Source organism: Myxocyprinus asiaticus, chromosome 18, assembly GCF_019703515.2.
Source record: "Myxocyprinus asiaticus isolate MX2 ecotype Aquarium Trade chromosome 18, UBuf_Myxa_2, whole genome shotgun sequence".
Classification (NCBI taxonomy): domain Eukaryota; kingdom Metazoa; phylum Chordata; class Actinopteri; order Cypriniformes; family Catostomidae; genus Myxocyprinus; species Myxocyprinus asiaticus.
In genome coordinates this window covers 1,132,501-1,158,762 of record NC_059361.1, presented here as the reverse complement: position 1 = coordinate 1,158,762, position 26,262 = coordinate 1,132,501, and the positions used below count along the sequence as shown (strand labels likewise).

Genomic DNA, 26,262 nt, shown 5'->3' with positions numbered 1-26,262 from the left:
GTCACTGTGGTTCTCTGGAGTCCCAAAGCTTTAGAAATGGCTTTATAACCTTTTCCAGACTGATAGATCTCAATTACTTTCTTTCTCATTTGTTCCTGAATTTCTTTGGATCTCGGCATGATGTCTAGCTTTTGAAGATCTTTTGGTCCACTTCACTTTGTCAGGCAGGTCCTATTTAAGTGATTTCTTGATTGAGAACAGGTGTGGCAGTAATCAGGCCTGGGTGTGGCTAGAGAAATTGAACTCAGGTGTGATAAACCACAGTTATGTTTTAACAGGTGGGGCAAACACTTTTTCACACAGGGCCATGTAGGTTTGGATTTTGTTTTCCCTTAATAATAACAACCTTCATTTAAAAACTGCATTTTATGTTTACTTGTGTTATCTTTGACTAATATTTAAACTTCTGAATGATCTGAAACATTTAAGTGTGACAAACATGCAAAAAAATAAGAAATCAGGAAGGGGGCAAACACTTTTTCACACCACTGTATATATTAAAAGCATCACTCCAGTGTGGACGTGAGAGTCTTCCGATCAAAACACTGATCGGATCTCTTTCCGGATCTCAGAGATGAGGATCTGAGACAGCACGATGCCTGCGATCTGAGGATCAAACAGAAGAACTGTGTCAAGATTGCAGTGTGCATGTAGAGGAACATTGTTTCAATCCTGTGAAAAATTCATGAATACAACAAAATTCTATGCAGTCATTAAGTAACATGGGATACAGAAACAACAGGATCACGATCCTAAAGGATTGAATAACGAATTATATCTGTATTATTTCATTTAACCCTTTAAGCTCGGATGGGCCAGCGAGAACAAAAATATAACTTTCAAAATATTTATAACTACAGTCTTGACCAATACAAAATAGGTATTGTTTGAAAGATTAGAAGCTCTACTTTATAATGCATGTAGATATTATGACTAAAACTGAACAAGTGCTTTTTAATATTGCAGACAAATATGAAGTGTTCCGTTTTGATCATTTATGAAAGAATTTGCACTGCACATATTATTGCAATCAGTAAAAACATCAAACTGATCAAATAGTCATGTGTCATATGTTGTTGGAAAGCTCTCAAAGTGTAGAATACAACCAGCCTATTTGTTTTACTCACAGACAAAATTATAGCGAGTAATAGCTGAGTATATGTCTTTAACAATTATGTAGGTGTTGCTTATATGCTGCGTTTTCGCTTATAATGTCACGGAAAATTAAGGGAACATAAAATATCACATATCATTACTTAGAGGAGGTGATTATCTTTCAAACGAGTCCACACACAAGATAATCAGATGTATAGATCATTAGATAATCCACATGAAGCACAATGTTACATATGACCACCAGGAGATGGCGCCAAATACATGACACAGACTCAATGATGACTCAAATGACACAGAATGAAACTCATTCTGTGAAATCTCATTACTAAAATCATGTCTGCATGCTGTGTAAACCTTTAGTCATTGTTGTGTTTGCATGTGTAATTAGTTCTTATGTACAATTATTATGTTTTATTTGTTTGGGGATGTTTTTGGACACTATGATACATTATTTTTGTAATGCTATAACTTTTGATTGCTTTGTCGTATCAACACAAAAATGTCCGGAGCCACCTTATTTACACGCAGAGATATATAATGTCAAATAAGAAATGTCACATTTTTATTTTATTTTATTATTTTATTATTGTAAAACCAACGTGGACACAAAGATTACATTTCTACAAACTTGTGTTTTAAACTAGATAAAAAAAAAAAAAAGAAAGATTTCTCATTTTTATCACCTTGAGCAGCCTGTTTGTCAACGATCCACATAAAACGTATAACATATTAAGCACCATGGACAGCATTCTTGGCAGTATTTATATATATTTTTTTTAAACAGAAAATATTTTTGATCGTCTGTCAGTTTTTGTAAAAAACAAACAAACAAAAAAAAACAGTTTACATAAATATTTACAATAGAAGTCTGTGGGGTAAGGCATTCTGGAGGGAAATGCAAAGCTCATAATTTTGGTTAAATCAATGTTAATTATGATGTACAAAAATGTGTATTAGTTGAGCTGTAAATCATTGTTTTAGTGGTGGGATTACTATTCATGAACTTTTGTATTAATTTGAGTGGACAGTCTTGTACATAACTTTACCTAGACAGGGTTAGTAAGTGATTTTATCACAGCAGTCTAATATTAACACTTAAGTCTTGCCGATATACTTTTAAATCTGAGGGACAATCTGTCAGTTGACAGTATACCACAGATACTGTAAACAGAGCTCAACTTCTATTGAACCTGGACAACTCATTTAAACTCCACAGTTGTCTCAATCTCTTTAATTGGTGATTGGTTTGATTGAGGAGAATGTTACCTGTGGTAGCGCGAGTCCCAGTGCCAGCGCGCCCACGAACAACAGGTGAGATTCGATCCACACGACCGCTCTGTCCGAACAGCCCACCGGATAGATCGATTTAGTAGCATCCAGAGAGTTTTGGGTCTGAACCCCAAAGCCACACATGGTGTTGATCACAGTCTGAAAGAGGGTGATAGTCTTTCAGTGCAGTGTCATCTTTGCTTCTTATGTGCATTGATTAAATGTTAAATCTGTAGTATACAAACACAAACGTCCTTAGTTTGAGGTGCTTGATGCAAACATCACTGTTACTATTGCTCATACATGGTTAGGAAGTCTAATACCTATTTTAAACCATCCTGCACCATTTGTTCTGTGACTTGTTGAGGAGAGTTGTGGCTACTTTTATTTTGATTGTTGCCTCACCGCCGATTAAATCGGTGAAAAATCATGTAGATTTACATTTAAGGAGGTACCTGAGACACGTGTAGAGATACGAATAATTATCTTTATATTGTATCTAGGATCCAGAGACTTGGGGGTTGGCTCTTTGACTTTTTTTTGGCCAGTAAACAACAACCCAAAACACCCTTGCAACTAGAGCTGGATACTATCGACCAGAGTCTGTTTAGCCCGAGACGGAGCACTTGTATTAAAATTAATGGGAGAAATTGAAATGCCCAATATGGCGGATGTGGGGGGAAAAAAATCCCGCCTTATAGGTAAAAGAGCCAATCACCTTTCAGAAACCTCATTCACACTGGACTATGACCCCGGGATATTGGCGGGATCAATGCCGGGGAGTCTTCTGTGTGAACACAAGCCGGTGCCGGAATGCACGAAAATTTGATCCCGGGATCAGACCCTAGAAACATTGCCGGAGTCAATCCCGGGACATGTCTGTGTGAACAAAAGCAGAGCCGATACCGTGAAGGGTAATGTTGACATTACAAATACTAGTTAAATTAAAACAAAAACAATCGGCTACACTTACAGCTTCACCAACCTGACGTGATAAATTCATTTTTCATTCAGAGAGCATGCACGCACACCGGATGTCGGAACTTTATTTCCCCCTCATATATGGAGCGGTTGAAGTCTGCGATGTAGGGATATTTTGGGTATTTAAAAATAATAATGATGGTTACCCAGTTTGTAAATTGTGACGAAAAAAATTGCCGTCTCGTGCAGGGAACACTCCAAACCTGAAATAGGTGAGAGCTGTGGCTTTGTTGTGTATTCATTGGCAAGTGTCAAAATTACTGCTATATTATACATGACAAAGTTAATAAATGACTTTTATTGACCGAATATTTCAGTTTATTTTCTATTTATTTTAATGAGATCAGATACAGTTGTAAGAGGGGGATTTTACGCTGTAATATGTTCCTGTTACAATGTGCCCCACACCAGTTACAACGTGCCCTGTAGGCGGGCACGGTCCTAACATTTCACTTTCCTTTTTTCCATATAACCATAAAGAAAATTCATGTATTGCTATTTTCCAACACGTTAGGTTCCAAATGATACATTTGTTTTTTCTCCAAAAATAGCATTTGTTTTACATTTTACACCTTGTAGAAATCATGATCGAAAAGATGACATTTGCCTCTGTTTCTCAACGCTTAATCGCAGCGCAACAGCTGGCATATAATGTGTATATTACTAATATCTTTTATTTGTGAAGTTTAAAAAGTCTTAAGGCATACGGAAAAAATGGCAGCGCTAGTAGAAAAAAAACCCACCAACAAATAAACAGAGAGAAAAGACGCGGTTATCAGTAAACTCAAGACGCTTGACATTAGATGTCACATAGTGATGTCACTTTGTTTTTTATGAATGTCCCGGGATGTGTGTGACTGCAAGCACAGGTAACGGGAAAGCTCTTGCGGTGTGAATGAACAAATTGTGCAGTCCCAGAACAGTTGCCGGAACGACTTTTCCCGGGATTAATACCGGGATCTCTGTGTGAAGTGGGCAAGTTACAGACATCGCCTGTTAGTCAACTCGCGTATTAGCTTGACAAGCCTAAAGACTAGCGTTTTTTAAGCATGACCTGAGGTAAAGAAGCACCATTTATGATACCATTGTTGCCAGATTTTACTGCTGATTTAAAAAATGTTCTTTGATCATAATCTTGATCAACCGTTTTAGAGGTTTTGGTCTTTCCCCATTCATGTAGATAGCAGCTGTATTTATAAGTCATAGATATAGCTGCCCGAGAGCGTTCCAAAAAGGTTGCTGAGTGGACTGACTCGCCATGAAAGGCACTTTGATATCGATACAGATTGCCTGATTTGATTCGATTTAAATTCTCAAGCTCTCGATTTGATTCTGATATCGATACTATCTGAATTAATTCTGATTCATTTCGCTATATCACAGTTATAATGTGCATTTGCCATACAAATGAAAAAAACAAAAAACACGGAATTATTAATGTGAATTATTCACGGAACATTGTAACTTTGTACATAATGAAAATATTAATTAAAAAAAAAAATGAAACTATGCAGTTCAGTTGCTATTTATTTAACAGATATAATAATCAACACAACCAAAACTGAGCAAAACTTTAAAGTAAAACTAAACAAAAGATACATCCTGGGATTTTGAGGATATCGAAATAGGTTCAAATTGATATTTTATCCATCCCTACTTGTAACGCCCTTGCAAACCCATACTAACACCTTGGCATCATGGTGGCGAGTTTTACATGGGCAAGCACCATACACATTGTCTTTAGAAAATGTAAATATCCAGTTTGAGTCATACTATAGAAGCTCCTCTACGATATTATTGTGGCGTGCACCTGAGTTTGATGATTACTGCCGTTCCTTTGATCTGACTTTTGCAAATGTTCAGTGTAACAACCAGAGTGTTTTTACTCTGTCCCATAGGCAGTGTTTGACACAACCCACCCGGGTCATCTGGGCCCTTGAACTCAACTCTCTTCAGTTATCTAACAAGTAAGAGCTGGTCACTTCCTCTTTAGCTCATTACAACTCTAGTGTGACCCTTCTGCCATGCTTTCTGCCAACCTATGTGTGTTAGTGGGATGTACATGTAGGACGTTGGTCAGAGTCGTATCTGATATGTAGTCTTAAGATAAATGTTTGTGCTTTCATGTTGTTTTCAGACTGTTTTGCACTTTGTTTAGTGGGCGACGACAATACAGTGCATTGAAGAATACCAGAAAACTTTATTAACATTATAAAATGGATAATTCATCTGAAATTAAAAATTCTGTCAAATGACCTTCTTCAGTGGAACACAACAGGAGATATTAGGAACAATTTCTCAGACATCATTCATTATTGGGTTATTATATTTTTGATTTTGAATTTAGTTATTTCAATTTAATATTTAATTTATCATTTCAATTCAGTTACAAAATCTTGTGTTTCCTCCATCTACTGACGTTTACATGTTTAATTAAGGTGGATTATAAATGCTTCAGATGTTATAATATAGGGTAAAGATTGGTAAAGTGGGACAGTTGTATTTCCTTAAAGTGGTGGCTCAGTGGTTAAGGCTCTGGGTTACTGATCAGAAGGTTGGGGGTTCAAGCCCCAGCCAAGATGCCACTGTTGGGCCCTTGAGCAAGGCCCTTGACCCTATCTGCACCAGGGGCACCATATCATGGCTGACCCTGCACTCTGACCCCAGCTTAGCTGGGATATGTGAAAAAAATAATTTCACTGTATATGTGCAAATGTATAATGTGCGATTATTAAATGATTTATTATGTGCCATTTTAATCCATATAAAAAATGTCAAGAAAAGTAAAGTTTCCAAAAATGTCCCACTTTGCCCATATTCACCCTGTTGTGTATCAAAAACTAAAACTCATTTTTTAATTTAGTTAGTTTTGGAGTTATGAAACAGTGTTTTAATTTAGTTTCATTTTTTTTTCAATCGTTTCAGTTTTTATTTTTAACCTCGTTCGACCCCGCGTTCACATTGTATTTTGTCTTCGCTATACGCAACGCATAATTTAAATTCATTTAAACTGACTGATCTCAGTTCAGGAGACTCGGTGCTGTCAGTAAAGGGTGAAACTTTCGATGTATGGAGTCATGTGACCAAACAACATGGTGTCCACCACAGCGGAGTTTGTGTTTGGTTGAAACGCCAACAACACTACATCTGGTAAGAAACCTAATTAAAGGGACAGTTCACCCACAAATGAAAATTCTCTCATCATTTACTCACCCTCATGCCATCCCAGATGTGTAAGACTTCCTTTCATCAGCAGGACACATTTGAAGAAAAACAGAAACAATATCTCCGCTCAGTAGGTCCTTGTAATGGGTGTGGATGGTAACATGACTTTTGATGCTCCAAAAAGCACAGACAATCAGCATAAACATCATCCATACGACTCCAGTGGTTAAATGAATGTCTTATAAAGTGATACGATCAATATTTAAGTACTTTTTAACTATAAATAATTGCATCCGGTAAGCAGCAGTATGAGCGTTCACGAGGGCTGAGGTCACGCGGTCTCTCGTATGATCTATTGGCATTGACGTTCACGCGAGAAGTGACACATGCGTGACACACGCATGCGCCATTTACAAATGAGTAGGAGGAACGCTGTACAGACTGAACGCCGTAAACAAATTTAAACAAAGATGTCAGGAGATTTTGTTTCACGAGGAATGAGGAGATGCACATTTTTGCTCAGCCATATTTATTTGAACACGAGCACTCTGACCAGGAGCTCAGACCAACAAGCCTCAACGAGCTCAGGAAACGTGGTGGTGCACATGTAGGCAATGCCAACAAAGAGCGTCTGCTGCAACGAATGGAACGTTGCCACTCCATCGCTGGAAAGACCACGTGACCTCAGCCATCTCGTGAACGCTCATACTCCTGGATGTGATGATTTATAGTTAAAAAGTACTTGAATATTGATCGTATCGCTTTATAAGACATTCATTTAACCGCTGGAGTCGTATGATGATTTAACTTAGTTCTGCTGTCCACATATGTGGACATACATTTTTAGGAAAACTATTGGGTCCCAAAAAAAATGCATGATTCTTAGGGGATACTAGTTACAAATAAATAAAGAGACTATAAAATGCACACACCAGTCACGCTTTGGTCTCAGGAGGTTATTTCAGTTAACGAAAATATATTTTAATATCGTTTTCATCGATAAAAACATTGCCATTCACTTCTATGGTATGGAAAAATGATTACTCAGGCTTTTAGTTTCTTAACAGTCTGCTTATCTGCTTCTCTTATACTGTTTTCCCACAATTAGCTTAGTTTTAGTTTAACTATAATAATACCATGGTTACCAGGATTACTTCAGGTTTACTATAATGGTTACATTTTGTAATGGTATGTTTTTGAGGTGGAAACTATGGTTTTAAGCATGGTACTTGTACCACAAATCAGCCAATGTTTTTCCATAGTTTTGGTTTTCCTGTATAATTACTGTGGTTTGTACTGCACGTATAACATGGTTAAAATGTGGTTATGCTTTTACTACAAATACCATAGTAACAAAAGCAACAATAGTAACTGTAGTAAAAACATTGCTTATTTTCGTAAGATATTGCAAGGGAATGCACAACGTTCGTAATGGAGCACCTTTTGTTAGAGAACGCAAAACGATTTAAGAAAAAAAAATTCCTTTCCTCTAAGGGACATATTCGTAGGTTTGAACAACATGAGCGTGAGTAAATGATGACAGAGCTTTCATTTAAAGGTGAACTTTCTCTTTAACTCGGATTAAACCAATGCAGTAACATTTCCCACGCAGATTTCTTCCCGTTTTCGGAATTAAAACGCCATCGAGACACAATGCTAACTGCTGAGAGGTGATAAAATGAAACTTTTAACCGCATGAGTTTAGTATTTCCAGTGTCAAGTATACTCAGTGCTGATACTCAGATACACTTTAAGTGAACACAAATGGTCCCCTGCACAAGCTGCTGTGAAATATAATGTTTTCGAGCAGATGCCATTGAGCAGTGCCATCGTCTCCATGTGAACAGCTGCTCGGATGATTCACGTAATTTTCTGGCATTCTTTTCACTTCAAACGATGTCTTTAAATACTGAAAAACAATTAAGCCTACCCACCTTACAGTATATCCTCCCTCGGCATACTTAATGTGCCATTCTTCCTCCGTTTTCCTCCATTTTTGTTTAAAAGAATTGCATTTTGCCCACTTTGATCTGTTTAGAGAGTGTTTATCCAGCAATCACTGGAGACGTTTGCCAAGGGAACATAGATCAAAACATTTAGGTCTGCCAAAGAGTTACATTAAACCAATGATCTATGTTCTGTTTGAGCATCTTATCAGCATTTAAACAGGTCTTATGAACTGAATTTGGAGCGCACATTTTGCATTTCAACCAAGCAGCTGCTTTAGACGTCAAGCCGATATGGCACCACTCGGTCATTTGATGTCTCAGGAGATAGGAAAGCAATTCAAAACATGCACATTTCCTCGAATTGCTGCTTTGACAAGCGTGTCGAAATGTATCCTTTGAATAGCGATATATAAGGTAAACTCAATCTGTTTAAGTTCACTAAGCTTACTGATGTGATTATAACTGAGGTAATTAACAGCACAGGCCATCATCATTAGAGAGAGAGAGCGGAGAGGAAGGGCTGAGTCGACACTTTGAATCTATCTTTGTGGCATTTTGTTGCAAAGAGTGCAATAAACCGATGACTACAGAAAGTTTTGTTTAGCTGATGAGTGGAAAAATAATACAACTTTTCCTTTGTACTAATGCCTGGCTTTAAAGGTGGATGAAAGAATATAATGGTGTGGTGTTCTGACGCCAAGGGACCTTTTCCAAATGTCCATGATCTAGTTTTCTTTCCTGTGTTGACTTTTTACCTATTCAAACAGACAGAAATGGTGGGACATATTGAAGGGCTCATCCCCCTTTTTTGTAAATAGCCAATAGCCTTGAGCGTACGTCCCAGCTGTGAACCATGATTTGTTACTGTAAAGCGAGTGTTTATTGTCTATCATTGTTTTCAGTACATGAGCAATAATATCATCTTATGTATGTGTGATTATAGTTGGAAAGATGCTAGCTTCTTTTCCAAATGCCCAAAGTATATAAACAGTGTTGATTTACCCAGCCACAATGAATGCATGCAATCTTTATTTGAGGTCTGTTTTAAGTCTGAGTTAAACATAATGATGTGATTAAAACACTGAATCCAGCAGAAACATCAGCATTATTGTCAGATTTAAGACAGATGTCAATGCTTTCATCTCAAAGTGATTGACTGGTGCCCGGCCGGCTCCGCTCAAAACGCACCAGTGGATGCGTACATACATTAAAAAGGTGTCAGTGTCATTATTTTATTTTTACACAGAGATTGGTAGATCTGTTACTAAATGCAGTTGACTTCAGCAGCTCTTGTTGTATTATATGCTAATGGTGACAGTTCAAAAATGGGAAAAAACACTTTTTTGTGTTGTTTTTCCAAAGTTGGCGTGCCTATAACTCCAGAAGTGTTAAAGATATCTTAAAATCCTTTTAAATTCTGGTTCAAAACAAACTTTCCTTTTTGTATGTCCATTTTAAAGGCCATATATGGTTAAATCCCAGAGATATGGGGCTCTCAATGTGGCTCCATGTGTAAATTGTTGAATTAGTCGTAAACCAATAGTGTGTCACATGGTGTGAAGCTAGTTATTCTTGTCCAACAATTTCAAGAGTCCAAAATTACACTATTATTAGGAATAAGCATCACATGTGGCTCTTCAGTTAGTGCAATACACACAGTATATCTAGTTTTTGGATTTTATAAATGTATATCTGCAAAGCTCTGGAATGCATCATTAGGGGTTCAAACACCAAAGAAGTTGAAACTCTCCAGTATTTTTACCAATATTCATATTATTATTTTTTTCTGCCCTAAAAATGTCGAAACTTGGTGGGATGGTCACAAATCCCCTTCACTACTCAGGAGCACAAACACACATCCATATGCCACATTTTCGCTAATAACTCTGAATTCTTCGGTTCCCCCAAATAAAATGGCCATATGGATTTCCATTGCATGGATTTCAAGAATAATTTTCTCCCACGTTTAATTTTATTTTTAAAACCATGTCTGATTCACATGAAATTTCGTATGTATCATTGAAATATGCTCATGACATATAAAGTTTGTATATAGGATATACAGTATATATATATATATATATATATATATATATATATATATATATATATATATATACACACACCGATGAGCCAAAGCATTATGACCACTCACAGGTGAAGCGAATAACGTTGATCATCTCCTAACAAGGCCACATGTCAAGGTCTGGGTAGATTAGATGGTAAGCGAACAATCAGTTCTCATAGTCAACGTGTTCAGTGCTGGAGAAATGGGCAGGAGTAAAGACCTGAGTGACTTAGACAATGGCCAAACTGTTATGACAAGACAGCTGGGTCAGAGCATCTCAGAAACTGCAAGGCTTGTGGGGTGCTCCCGGTCAGGAGTGGTGAGTACCTACTGACAGTGATCTGAAGAGGGACAAACCGGAGACAGGGTGTTGGGTGCCCAAGGCTCATCGATGCGCGAAAGCAACGAAGGCTATCCAGTCTGGTCTGAACCGAGAGAAGGTCTACTGTGGCACAAGTCACAGAAAATTTTAATGATGGTTACGGGAGAAATGTGTCAAACACACAGTGCATCACACCCTGCTGCGTAGCCACAGACCGGCCAGAGTGCCCATGATGACCCCTGTCCACCATCAAAAGCACCTACAATGGGCACACGAGCGCCAGAACTGGATCTTGGAGCAGTGGAAGAAGGTCGCCTGGTCCGATGAGTCCCGTTTTCTTTTACATCACGTGGACGGCCGTGTTCTTCTGCGCCATTTACCTAGGTAAGTGATGGCACCTAGATGGTTTGAGGAACATGATTAAGGGTTCAAGGTGTTGCCCTGGCCTCCAAATTCCCCAGATCTTAATCCAATTGAGCATCTATGGGATGTGCTCTACCCATTTGTCCGATCCACTGCGGCTCCACCACGCAACTTACAGGATTTGAAGGATCTGCTGCTCATGTCTTGGTGCTAGATATCACCGGACACGTTCAGAGGTCTTGTAGAGTCCATGTCTCGGTGGGTCGGCGCTGTTTTGGTGGCACATGGAGGACCAACAGCAAATTAGGAAGGTGGTCATAATGTTTTGGATCATCTGTGTATATTGGTTGATTTGACATGGAATAACCCATATAGATGACCTCAAAACTAATAGACATGGACTAAAGACCTCATATCTGCTTTTATTGTGCATTGCAATGTCACTTTTCATAACTACAGATTAATAATGAGTCAGTTGGTGTAGGTGGTTTACTCTCACCTCTCCTGGTAAAGGAGTGCAGCATGAGAAGGGAACTGCACATCTCTCTGTACTGGGGTTTGACTGGCTGCAGTTGAAGTACAGGTTCCACGACCAGTCGGTGTAGTTGTTCCAGCCGCAGCATTTGAACTACAGGAAGAAAGACAAATATTCACTTATTGTCTGCTGGACTCATGAGAATCATCATTTTGAGGAGGACAGAGAGGAACTTCTGGAGAGGCAGAAGAACATACTGTACCGTAGACTAGAACATCAGCCTGTGTTCGTTAAGAGCCATTAACATTAAAATACTTACTATATCAGCATTGTGTTGTAGTGAATAGTTTTATTTACTCACCCTCATCTGGCTTGAAACCTGTAAAAGAAAATGTTTGCTTCTATGGAACAATGTCCAGGCTGCTCTTTTCCATACAGCTAAAGTGGATAGCAACCCCAACAGTCAAGCTCCAAATAGGACAAAACCAGTGTTCATTTTCACACATTTGTTTGTTTTGTTTTAGTCATAATGTTTGTCTTTTGATGAACATGCCCTTTAAATAAAGTCAATATATCATCATGTCATATTCATTCATTTTAGTCACTTTTACTCATAATGTTAGTCAACAAAAAGTATGAATGTGCGAAATGACAAAACATTTATCAAACTGTAAGAGATCAAAGTTTAACCAAATATTCAGATATTTTGAAAAAGTTTTAAGCTATACATTTATTTAAACGTGTATCAAACATATTCAAAATGAATAGGTTTAATATGTACGATTACGTAATTAAAAGTGTTACTGCATTGTTAATATCTTGCAATAATTTAAACGTTTGATTATCATCATGATGCGTCTTTCGTCTCATCTTTGTTATCCCTGACAGAATAAAAATTCAATTCCTTGGTCAACGAACATTTTCATCAGTAATTCGATGAAAAGTCGTTCTCCTGGCAAAATCTTAAGAGTTAGCTCAAATGTGCAACTTTGAAACGAACCAATAAATGAAGTTATTATGATTTTTCCTAAGTGTAACCCCTCCCAAGTACGATTTGTTTTCTCGGGCCCTTGAGAATTATTTTATCAATATATTAATAACTACAGTCTTGACAAACACATAATAGGTATCGTTTGAAAGCTTAGAAGCTCTACTTTTCAGTGCATGTAGATATTATGACCAAAACTGAACAAGTGCTTTGAAATTTGCAGACAAATCAGAAATGTTCCGTTTTGATCATTTATAAATGATTTCACACTGTACAAATTATTGTAATCAATAAAAACATCACTGATCAAATAGTCACGTGTCATATGTTGTTGGAAAGCACTCAAAGAGTAGAATACAACCAGTCTATTTGTTTTACTCACAGACAAAAATATAGCGAGTAATAGCTAAGTATATGTCTTTGACACACTGTACATGTTTCATGTGAACAGGTGTTGCTCTTATGCCGTGTTTTCGCTTATAACTTAACAGATTGCTCCAAAATAGTGGTTATATTCCTCTAATTTGGGCAGAGAGTCATGTGATTAATCACTCTAATTACATATGACCACCAGGAGATGGCACCAAATACATGACACAGACTCAATGATGACTCAAATGACACAGAATGAAACTCATTCTGTGAAATCTCATTACTAAAATCATGTCTGCATGCTATACAAACCCTTAGTCATTGTTGTGTTTGCATGTGTAATTAGTTCTTTTGTACAATTATTATGTTTTATTTGTTTAGAGATGTTTCTGGACACTATGATACATTATTTTTGTAATGCTATAACTTTTGATTGATTTGTCATATCAACACAAAATTTTTACAGTTGACATGATTGGAAACAAAACAAAAGCAGTTTTTCAGGGCCATTTTATTTACACCCAGAGATATATAATGTCAAATAAGAAAAATAAGGAAACAATAATTTTTTTATTATTTTTTATATTAATTTTTTTTCCAACAATTTCTGAATCTCAGAATGTATCTATATCAATACAAAAATGAAATGTATTATTATAATTTTTTTTTTATTATTATTCCAAAAAATTGACCCTCTTTTTTTTTTTTTTTTTTTTTTTTTTTAAGTTATAAGCCTTTAATTTTGGGTATGCCACTGAAACAGGAAATCTTTAAAAACACTCAGAGTTCAAGGGGTTAAACCCTCCAAAAACCCTCCCACCATCCTCTTTCTCTGAACGTTAAAGAGCAGTCTGTAAATTCTGCTAAATATCTTCCTTTGTGGGTTTAGAGTGACATGAGGGTGAGCAGATGAATTTGGGTAAACTGTCACAGTAGCGAACTGTGATTGGCTGTTTTATTAGCTTTCATGTTTTCTATGTGGTCTGATGATTTTCTGACACATTATATGAATGAATGAATGAATGTTACATTTATATGGCACTTTTCTGACACTACACTCAAAGTGCTTTACACAGTGAACAGGGAATTTCCTCACCCACCACCAGTGTGCAGCATCCACCTGGATGATGCGACGGCAGCCATAGTGCACCAGTACACTCACCACACACCAGATATTAGTGGAGAGATTATAGGTTGTTATAGTGTATAGTGTTATTACAGAAGCAGAGCTAAATAGTCCCCCTTACCTGTTGTTGGATGTAATCCATTAGGTTCTGCAGGTCCAGGTCATCTCGATAATGCACAATGGCTTTTTTCACGAATTTCCCCAGAGCATCGCGTGTCTGGAAACCAGTTTCACATGACATGACACTTCATAAACTCTAGTGCCAAGTACATTTCCATACGTGCCAAAAATCAAACACTTACATCTGGGTTATATATGTATGTGTGATTGTCCTGTGGGAGAGAGGTCGACAGCACTGATTCACTCTGGAGGCTCTAATAGTGTATGCTTTTGTGTGGTGACTAGCTCACGGGCCCCCTGCGCTCTTTCTTTCTCTCCAGTCACTTCCTCTAACGCTGCCGTGTTCAAGCACCTCTCAATGTCATTAGCAGGAGAACGTTTGGTCCCACTTTGAAGTGGCAAACCTCTTTAATCATTAAGTAGTGAAGATGCTAGAAGTGACATCGTTAAACTGCCTTGTTTAACCGGTTGCGTGAGCTGCATTCTGACAGTCTAGTAGAGAGTGAGGTAATGTGGTCTTGATGGACCAAAGTCTTAAAGGCATAAGATGAACACTGAAGGTGAATGGATCACTCTTTAATTGACCTTACAGAGAGAGACTTGATGAGATGACTTCTTTCATTAATGCAAAGAGTTTAACCCTAACCACGTTCCCATGACTAAGCCAGAACCTAATGTTACAATTCATCTTCAACAAACATTAGTGTGTGTAAATCATGAGAGTGAAATGGTGGTTATATGATATATCATATATATATATATATCTTGTGTTAGAGTTGTAGAGATTACATTAAACTCACCTGATCAGAGTAGAAGAAGCCCAGGATTGCAATGGCCATTTGGTTGAGAAAGACCAGGGTAAGACTGAAGGAGAACTAGAAAGGGACAGCAAAAATGATTCTCTTACAAAGGAAGCGATAATTGCGAAAAGCGGTCTCATATTTAATTGACTTTCAAATGATCATAATCTATTATCTACAGAGGAGATTGGCGCTATAGTTGTCACATGTTTAACTGCAGTAAATATTTCTACTCATGGTAAGTTTGTTTTTGTAAGTCAATAGTGGGGCATGTTGTCACAATGAGAAGCTTCCAATAAAAAAAGCCTATAATAAAATTACAACAAAACTATGTTGAAACAATTCACCAAAAAACAAATGTGTTAAAGGTAAAATATCAAACCATTGTTTTGGCTAACAGGAATTTTTTATTAATAGTTCCCTGGTGTCCTCTATATAGAATCATATTACTATACCTACATTTCTGCTAAATTATTTTTGCGTGGCTCGTTGTACGTTTAGCGGCAGCATGAGGCGTTACAACAAAAATAACTTTTATGCTCCATCACACAAATCACGAGTAAAACGACAGATTATCAGTTCATAAACACTTACTTTTCACCCTGTTCCTCACACATTACTATCTTATGACATCTAAACACTTTTACTATAGCGCATGAGTCATTTTAACGTTTGCATTACATAACCAAATACATTTACAAGCTTGTTCGAGTGTGATCAATTTGCATGGCAGCTCAACTGATAGAGCGTTGCACTTGTGATGTAAAGGAGCGGGATATGAGTCCTGAAGAGCACACGAGTCCACACGTGAACCCAAAGTGTCATAGAAGCACCACAAAATGACATTAATTGTGTTTTTCATCTCACATTTGTCTTTTCTGACACTATCGGTTAGGTTTAGGTTGAAGGTTTAGGGTAGGGAGGTCAGTTTTGTTGATTTAATAGAGCATTAATGTTAAAAACCTCATCTGCTTGAGAGAACATTTAACTCGCTTTTAGCGCCACACAGTGGACATTTCACCCCAGAACTGCTGCAATACATGTAATGAATCACGTAATATCATTCTGCAAAAATGTCGCCACAGTCACTTTTGCATGAGATCAGGCTGCCTATATATATCTGTTATCTATTACACTTAACATTTAATGCATTGGAAGTCTGCTTTATCCACAGTGCATTCACATAATGCATTTTATATGTTCACAATACATTTAAAAGCTTGTGCTAAATGAATGAATGACAAGACAGCAGACAAAGAATTGCACTGCCAAATCTTTCCTCACAATTTTAAGGAGCCGTATGTTTTCTCGCAGAGCTCCGATGCATCCACAGAAAGTGATGAAGAACATGACCACACCCACCACGATAAGAATAACGGCTGGATCGATGAGGAACGTGTCACGCACCGCATCTGTGAACAAAACCAATAAACAACACAACTGACGTCATGACTGATCTCCACAACTCTCAGTTTATTCTATCAGGTGAGAAACACATATCACTTACCTGTTGCTTTTTGGACTTTGGCATATACCCCAATGGCAACAATGAGAAGAGAAAATATCTAAAAATGCAAAGAAAGATTGAACTAAACATAAGGATACCAGGGAGTCCGAAATCGGCACAATAAGTTATGGGACTTGTTCACACTTTGGCTGGTAACTTAACTGGAACGTGCAGCATATACTGCATGGTTTAATTTGCATCGTAAGAATAATAGTCTGATGCTCGCTGATGTAACAGATGTGAGCAAATCAAATGGCCTCATTTTACAGCAACTGCAACTCACGTCTTCTAATGACTTTTTTTTTAACTCAGTGGAAAATTTGCCTTCAGAAGTTTATCTAGGATGTACATAAAGGATTTTCTCTCCAGAACTCCTTGTGATGACACTTATGTGAACAATCCGAAAATATATGGAAACAAATAATGTGATGCTGCGACTTGATCACAAATATGCAAAAGGAACGTATGGGAAAACGGCTAAATAATTGCATATTTAGGACAAAACTGTATTTTTAACAAAAATAAATAAATACGCTGACTACCACACCTGGAGTTGCGAGTTCGAATCCAGGGCGTGCTGAGTGACTCCAGCCAGGTCTCCTAAGCAACCAAATTGGCCCGGTTGCTAGGGAGGGTAGAGTCACATGGGGTAACCTCCTCGTGGTCGCTATAATGTGGTTCTCGCTCTCGTTGGCGTGCGTGGTGAGTTGTGCGTGGATAAAATTAATTCATTTAATTCTAAATGAATGACGATTTTTTTTTTAAAGTTCATTTTAATGGCCATAAATATTTCTTAAAAAAATTATATTTATATTTATTTATTTATTTTTATTTATTTTTTCTCCCCAATTTGGAATTCCCAATGCGCTCTAAGTCCTCGTGGTGGTGTAGTGACTCGCCTCAATCCGGGTGGCGGAGGATGAATCTCAGTTGGCTCCGCGTCTGAGACCGTCAATCCGCGCATCTTATCACGTGACTTGTTGAGCGTGTTACCGCGGAGATGTAGCGCTTGTGGAGGCTTCACGCTATTCTCCGCGGTAACACGCTCAACAAGTCACGTGATAAGATGCGTGGAGGGGTTTTCACTGCCTTAGACTTTGAAAGCCCCTGATATAGAGAGATTGTACTGGTAACTTCACTCTATAAATAAGAGACAGGAGCTAAAATATAATAATCTCGAGGCAATAACCTTAACGTAAGAAACAAAGGTGGACTGGCCAACGGGAGAACCGGGACTTTTCCTTGTGGGCCGGCCGTGAAACGTTGCTGTGATATGTCAAAGTGGGCCGCGGACAACGAAACACATTGCCATGATATTACTACAGTCACACTGAGAAATAAGGCTTGTGAGAGTGTTTGAGTGCCACTGCGGTTCTATTGTCCCATTGAACAGAACTTGAATCATATCAGCTCAGTCCTAAACGCTCTGTGCACATGCATTTTTTTTTTATGCTTGCAATTTGATTTACGCTTTTACAAATCTTAATATTGTTACTTTTATTTACACTTGCACAACTCTTACTCTACACATGCTAATCTTTGAGGCACTCATTTGCCTTCATACAGATGCGGGCAGACGTGTAACACTGATAAAACACAAACACTATGAGTAGAAGAGGAACATGCAAACATATTTTCAGCACCAATGCTTTCGTTTTGATTGAACATGGATTGAGGCTTTCTGCAACACTTTATTCTGAAATGACATTTTGGCATGCTATTTTTACTCCTTTCAAATTCCTATAAAATTCCTTTGCAATTGTATTAAAATAGAGAGCCGTGAAAACATCAGCCGTTGTTGATCAGTGTCACATGTGAAAGGAAAACATTCAGTTGTTGTTCGATTACAACTGCGAGTCTGGTCTGTTGAAAAGACTAAATTACACAACCTGATGTTTTATTCATTTCAAAGCTGGTCATAAAGCTTATGTTCTGTATTCTGGTCACAGTTGGAGTGTGTATTTGGGCCCCACTTACCCAGAATAAAAAGCTGAAGAAGAACAGGAAGTACCGAATCCAGGGATTGATGAAAGAAAACGTTTCCGTCCTGCTGAGGCTGACCTGCCTGTCCATTATGACCGGGAGTTTTTAGAGGCTGAAGTAAAAAAAAATCAACATATGATGAGGGGAAAGCAAGCAGGACAGGCCCAACAGATATACCATCCACCGTGTAAATCAGCCGTCCTGTTTCAGCTGTTGTGCATGTGGACTGTCGGTCTAGTCAGAGAGTTGCGTTGCATAAAAGCAGTCTTTGGCTTGACTGCTGCTGAATGGTTTGGAAGCTCGGCTCCATTGTTGTTCTTTCACGAGGGCGGTCAGTGTGGTCACAATTCAAGAATTTGCAGTCCGGCAAAATAGGCAGGGGTGGTCGGTGTCCTAGTTTGGACATTATGCTACCCTATTATTCTGTCATTCCCAATATCAAGTAATATCAAACGATTTCACTATGAGTAAGTTAATAGAGAACATGCACAATCTAACACCGGTTAATCCGACGATGTGTAAACATCTTAATCAACATTCCTTGATTGTGGTAAGGTCATAAGTGGTTTGTTAAAGCAATTAAATAATATTGAGTATTCATTAAATGTGAGCAAAAACTACACATAACAATAGCTGACACTATGGACTATATCACAACAACTGTTGGCGGGGGGGGAAATTTTGCATATTAAATGTCAGAGATTGATAAAGTCACAAAAAGGAACATATATTTGGAACATATTTAGTAATTTTCCAAGAAAGTATTTGGTATATGGAATTTTTTCTTTTCTTAATTCCTAATATGTTTACTGATTGAATATCTCAACTTTAATAAATTGTAGACAATTTTTGCAAAAATGCAACGCTGGGCATTTGTGATCAAACTTTTTGTATATTTATGCACACAATATATTCAGCAAATCATAGATAAACTATTGCAAATGATTTTCAGCTGTTGCTGCTCCATCATAAAATAAAAACCATTTTGTTTTATGGTATTTATGGTCATTTAAATATATAACATCACACAGATTAGTATTTGTATTTTATTTTAATTATATCAGCAAATATATCATGAACATCAATAGTCCTCATTGGTTTTAAATTGTCACATTTCTTGAATTTACCCTTAAAGCTTGTCATAAATGATTTTTAATATATTTTGCGTTGTGTTGTGCATTCAAAACATCTTCTTACTGTCTAAAAAATTATTTGTGAAAAATACATTTTGCAAACCAAACTATTTTGCACTAATAGTTTTGGGTGTGAACTAAATTTACACCAAAAAAAATAAATAATAATAAAAACGTTAGTTTATGGTTTTAGGGTTTGTATTTTTAGTTTTTATCCGCAAACAAAAAAGCTCCGAAAGAAGCCAAAAAAAGCTTTTTGTGTCACCAAACAACCCACAAACTTGAACAAAGTATTTGAGTGAAGTGGAGCGACAGCAGTTTCCCCTTCCTGCTCAAAGCGTTCTGTTATCACTCCAGCTCCACTCCAGGTTTTCTTTTTACTGCTTCCGCTCATTCCACGGACACGAATTGGGTTTCTATCCACATTTTAGTGCAAATTTTGGAATATTGCATATTAATGCTGGATGTAAATGCCAAGATGCAAATAAAGTTGACACAATGTGCCTTAAAACATATACACTTGCTTAACTTATATGCTCAGATAAATATATTATTCGGTAAGAAAACATGCATAAACTACGATGGAAACTCATTTACCGAATATTTTCCTATACAGTTTATTAAAGCAGTTTCACATGAGCAAGAGTGCTGTTATAACAACCGCACAACAGTGAGTGTGATATTTATTTTATACAACAGTAAATAAATAACAAAGGAAGTAATTTCCTCCCAAAAATCACGAGTAATTCATTACATTTGATAAAAGTGTCAAAGTGGCTTCAACTTCCATATTCATTTCTATTTTGCACCAATTTCCCCAGAAGTTAAAATTTTGTTGTCTTAACCTCGTGTGACCCCATGTACACAATACGTGGAGATTGTATTTTGTCTTCGCTATACTCAACACATCATTTAATTAAATTTAAACTGACTGATCTCAGTTCAGGAGACTCTGTGCTGTCAGTAAAGGGTTAAACTTTCGACACACAGAGTCATGTGACCAAACAACATGGTGCCGACCACAGCGGAGTTTGTCTTTGGGAGAAACGCCAACGAAACTACATCTGATAAGAAACCTCATTGTGTTTTTACATTCAAACCTGTTTGAGTCAAAAGATTAAAGTCTCTAGTTTCATCTGATATGCCATTTTAAAATTTTTATTGATTTATTGCAAAACAGCACGCTGTTAAACACAATGACCACGTACGTGGACTAAAGGCGAATTTTTCCTTAAAATATCCTATATTCACTGTGCATCATCACACCACATCCAAAACCTGGAAAATGTGTCTTTCAGAGGCTTTATATGGAGTTAGGATGAAAATAAGGTGCATTTCAAACTGTTCTGAGACCAGTGCAGACAGACAGCACACTGGAGGTTAAGTCATTCACTAAATAGGGAGCAAGGGAGCATCCTATAGCTCTCTATGCAGTTAAGTGCATTCACTCCTAAAATCTGATCAAAAGTTCAGTTTCAGGCTGCAGATGATGTTTGGATCACTCAACATGTTTGACAGACATGAGACAATGATAATCAGTACATAGATTCAGAATTTATAATGTATCATTTTATTTTAACATGATTGACAGTGATTGGATGATGCTGGACATTACTTTGAATCAGAATTAATTATGATAATTTATGATGTAATGTCTGTAACATCTCAAAAACATGAATAATCAACATTCCTGGAAACATCATAAAAACATCTGACTGTCTATAGCTTGATATTATTTACAATTTCACAACTTAGTCCCGCTGTCCACATATGAGGACATACATTTTAAGGGAAATTATTTGGTGTAGATTTTTTATTTATTTATTTTATTTTTGCTTGTTTATTAGGTGCTACTAGTTACAAAATGGAAAATGTACACAGAGTCACTCTCGGGTCACTCTTGGGCTCTCAACGTAATTTTTTTCCCCCCTGCATAAATTAAATTGCAGCTGTGATGGAAATGGTAAGAGAAACCTGCTATGAGTGAGAGAAAACATAGATTCTCCAACTTTCAAAAAACCCGCTCCTCATTCCAAGTAAATTCACAAAACTTTTCCTGAAACAGCTGTATAATGATGGAATGAAGAGTTTGGGCTGAGTGCATTTTCCCATTGGGAGCTCTGCTGTTGCTCTGGACTGTGTCTGTAAAGTCTGGTATATACTTCATTCAACAGCGCTGAAGGATCAATCGGGTAAACTGTTGATGAGTCTTTCTCGCAGGTTAACTGCTACAGGCACAGCACATTTCCTTGACAGTTGTAGTAAGGAGAACACTCTTAAAGTGCATTAAATGAGAAGTCATTGATTTGTTTGTCTCTTTCTCCCCACAAATACACAGGATGTATTTGTCCACAATATGGATCCTGTGTAGTCTATCACAGTACTTACACTACCATATCCATACAGTTGCTCTCTATTGCAGTCTGTAAGTTTATTGATCTGCACAGAGAAAAGCATCGCTCTACAAAAGCAACTTCATTTCATTTTTATTGAACTGCTACAAAACGTTCTGTACAAAGATTAAACAGAGCTTTACATGGTCTTGGGCAACTGCAGGGAAGGACAAAATAAAAATTTTTGGGGTTTAGTATCAATAGAAAGTTCCAGATTTGATAAGTTCTTGATTCACTATGATTCAGATTTTAAATTATTTTGATTTGATTCTGATTATTTGGGTACAGTATATTGCAGTTATAATGTTCATTTTATTTACATATGAAGCAATTTGACATTTCTTAAAATCAATTTCGATACCACAACAAAATGCCAATTTGAGTAATTTTTTTCAAGATATTTTTTCCGTTTAACACTTTTTATTGATTCACACAATTGACGCAGAAAAGCAAAACATATGTTCACAGAATCAACATTTAACCCCCTTTCCCCCTCCCAATCCTCAACCCCACCCTGACCCTCAACAAATATCCCTGTGGTCACACTTGTGTATACACACACTCACAAAAAAGAAAAATATATATAAAAAAATAATAATCACACACATTTAAAACTACACTTCTCTCTCCACTGCCCCTCCCCGAGCGCCCTCCTAAAAGGCAAAATAGCTGCCCCATTTTTTATTAAATGAATCTAAGTTGCCTAGCCTTCTATGTGACATTTCCTCGAATGACACTACCCTCCCCATCTCTGTGCACCACTCTCGAAATGTACAGTGTAAGGGGGTTCAGTGGAAAGGAGGAGGCGAGAACCGGCTTAATAATATAAATAATAATTTAATAAACAATTTAAACAAAACACACAACCAAAAACACACAGTACAGCTGCCTGTAATTCTCTCTCTCTCGAACTGTCGTCCCCGGCCGCCTTTATCCCTCGCGCGCCCCATCAAGCTGATTGGGGACCGGGTGTGTCTCATTCCTGCCCGGCCCCGCCCTCCTCGGCTCTACACTGGCACTGGGATCAAATATTGCAGTTTTAATGGGTTTCAATGGGGACATTTTTGTCCTGAAGGTCCTGAGTGTAACTATTTTGTGTACACAGTGTATTATAGATGTATTATAGGAACTGAGCTTGAAATATCAAAATTACCCCGAAAATACACACCTTTGGCAACGTTTATGCCGTTGGCATTAACACAGACAAAATGATCGAAAAACAAAAATGAAAAAGACAAAAATGTCCCGAAGGCTGCACAAGGGTTAAAAAATGGTAACAGGGTTGCACACACACACTAATATTAACAATTTCTCAAGGAAAGATGCTAATTTGGGAATGAAATGTCAATGTCAAGATTATTACAGTCATATTTATGAAATAAACAGAAAGCTTTGAAATAAGTCCTCTTTTATATTAAAAATGTTAGTAACAGGGTTGAGTTGTTTAGATGCTGAAAAAGGAAGAATGAAATTACTTTTCATATGGCCATGCTGATAGCAAATTTCTTGATGATGTAATCACCTGTTTTCCATTGTTTTTCCATTTCCTTTATCAGGATAGATTGGTTTCGGTAACAGAGTTGAGCACAAGATGTGGGACACAACTTAAATGCAATATTTCTAATATTTAAAATAAATTAATACATTAAAATGAAAAGACACTTATCAAACACATCATACAAACATACAAGAAAGAAAAAAATAACACTCATTTTAACTATTACGGAGTGTCTCTAAAGTGTGAAACGGACAAAGGCCGGTGAAAAACAGATCACTCTGTGGCTATAAAAACTCGTGTAGCTTTATCCAGAGGTAACTAAATATTGTCAAACATGTTAAGTCGAAATATATACTACAAAAAACAAACATATAAAGCCATAAATGGCTTATTCCCTAGAATGTGTAATAATGAGGTTATAACAATGTAATGTAACAGAAATTGCATTTAACTTATAGCTAACAGAAATAGATGCATGTCAGACCTCCTATAGCACATGTATACACAACACTTGTTCACCTTACATGACTTTTATTTTGGAATCTTTATAATCTTTTTATGATTTTTCATTTTTATTTTCAAATCCATATAACTTCCCGGTCATGTGACCTGATGACATCACACCACCTGTTATGTATTTACAAACACGTATAACAACGGGTGTTGAAGTCATTAAAACAATGGTACTCTTTGGTCCTGACTAAAAACGTTAAATACAATAAAGGCCCAAAATGTGATCATTTTGGGTTTAAAAGATACACTATATTGCCAAAAGTATTCGCTCATCTGCCTTTAGACGCATATGAACTTAAGTGACATCCCATTCTTAATCCATAGGGTTTAATATGACGTCGGCCCACCCTTTGCAGCTATAACAGCTTCAACTCTTCTGGGAAGGCTTTCCACAAGGTTTAGGAGTGTGTTTATGGGAATTTTTGACCGTTCTTCCAGAAGCGCATTTGTGAGGTCAGACACTGATGTTGGACGAGAAGGCCTGGCTCACAGTCTTCGCTCTAATTCATCCCAAAGGTGCTCTATCGGGTTGAGGTCAGGACTCTGTGCAGGCCAGTCAAGTTCTTCCACACCAAACTCGCTCATCCATGTCTTTATGGACCTTGCTTTGTGCACTGGTGCGCAGTCATGTTGGAACAGGAAGGGGCCATCCCCAAACTGTTCCCACAAAGTTGGGAGCGTGGAATTTTCCAAAATCTCTTGGTATGCTGAAGCATTCAGAGTTCCTTTCACTGGAACTAAGGGGCCAAGCCCAGCTCCTGAAAAACAACCCCACACCATAATCCCCCCTCCACCAAACTTCACAGTTGGCACAATGCAGTCAGACAAGTACCGTTCTCCTGGCAACCGCCAAACCCAGACTCGTCCATCAGATTGCCAGATGGAGAAGCGTGATTCGTCACTCCAGAGAACGCGTCTCCACTGCTCTAGAGTCCAGTGGCGGCGTGCTTTACACCACTGCATCCGACGCTTTGCATTGCACTTGGTGATGTATGGCTTGGATGCAGCTGCTCGGCCATGGAAACCCATTCCATGAAGCTCTCTACGCACTGTTCTTGAGCTAATCTGAAGGCCACATGAACTTTGGAGGTCTGTAGCGATTGACTCTGCAGAAAGTTGGCGAACTCTGCGCACTATGTGTCTCAGCATCCGCTGACCCCACTCTGTCATTTTACGTGGCCTACCACTTCGTGGCTGAGTTGCTGTCATTCCCAATCGCTTCCACTTTGTTATAATACCACTGACAGTTGACTGTGGAATATTTAGTAGTGAGGAAATTTCACGACTGGACTTGTTGCACAGGTGGCATCCTATCACAGTACCACGCTGGAATTCACTGAGCTCCTGAGAGCGGCCCATTCTTTCACAAATGTTTGTAGAAGCAGTCTGCATGCCTAGGTGCTTCATTTTATACACCTGTGGCCATGGAAGTGATTGGAACACCTGAATTCAATTATTTGGATGGGTGAGCAAATACTTTTGGCAATATAGTGTATGTTTGTTTTTAAGTTCACAAAATACAAGACAAACACTGTGTCTGCACTGCTAGCAATATGCCTGTTTCAGTCATATTTTCTTTCTTTTTGTACTGTCTCAAAGAAAAGATGAATATAATTTGAATTTCTTTTCATCATTGATTTATCTGTAAAATGACATCCCTCTTCTGCTCTTTTCCATACAAAAACATACTGAATGGACGTATTGAAAAAGTAACAGCATGTGGGTTTTGAACAACATAAGGGTGAGTAAATGATTGAGTAAAAGTACTTTTCCCTTTTAACTGGGGGCTCATATTCAAAATAAAACGGTCTCTTATAAAAAGAAGACTCTTAGGAGATGCTGTGCAAAATTCAGAATGAAAGACATAAATCTTTAATTGATTGTTAATGATTACCTAACAATATTTGCATTATAAATAAATGACACTGTCTCTGTCACATCCTAAAAACTCAATGGAAGCCAGAAGTCACAGTTCTTCCCATCATGCTCTAGTTCTAATCTGAGGGTGATATTGCTCTACTTTGTGTTACAGATCATTTTCTTAGTCAATGTCAAGTGAAAACTTGCCAGATTCACTCGTTGTCTTAAGCCTGATATGCTGAAAACTGCTCCGTTAATGTT

The 26,262-nt window shown here is 37.6% G+C and overlaps 1 protein-coding gene across 3 annotated transcripts; it reads right to left on the bottom strand.

Moving 5' to 3' along the window:
• Positions 1-440: 440 nt before the first annotated feature.
• tspan33b (tetraspanin 33b) lies at positions 441-19,079 on the bottom strand. 3 transcript variants are annotated; one of them, XM_051724605.1, is made up of 9 exons: positions 18,599-19,079; positions 16,622-16,679; positions 16,399-16,526; positions 15,115-15,189; positions 14,316-14,411; positions 11,733-11,861; positions 6,580-6,609; positions 2,383-2,544; positions 441-606 (listed from the first exon to the last, which is right to left on the bottom strand). In XM_051724605.1, exons 1-9 carry the CDS (start codon positions 18,692-18,694, stop codon positions 538-540), a joined length of 843 nt encoding a protein of 280 aa, XP_051580565.1. In that variant the 5' UTR covers positions 18,695-19,079; the 3' UTR covers positions 441-537. The 3 variants fall into 3 exon arrangements, with proteins under 3 accessions (XP_051580565.1, XP_051580567.1, XP_051580566.1); XM_051724607.1 differs by having other exon boundaries at positions 16,477-16,526; XM_051724606.1 differs by lacking the exon at positions 6,580-6,609 and having other exon boundaries at positions 18,599-19,076.
• Positions 19,080-26,262: the final 7,183 nt, after the last annotated feature.

Bases quoted from the DNA above. Each gene is read 5' to 3' on its own strand.
- tspan33b (XM_051724605.1), bottom strand. From the start codon at position 18,694: ATGGACAGGCAGGTCAGCCTCAGCAGGACGGAAACGTTTTCTTTCATC. The intron at 14,412-15,114 runs GTGAGTTTAATG...ACTGGTTTCCAG, and splicing joins GCTTCTTCTACTCTGATCAG to ACACGCGATGCTCTGGGGAA. The intron at 6,610-11,732 runs GTGAGAGTAAAC...TGCTGATGAAAG, and splicing joins GCACTCCTTTACCAGGAGAG to GAAGTCTTACACATCTGGGA.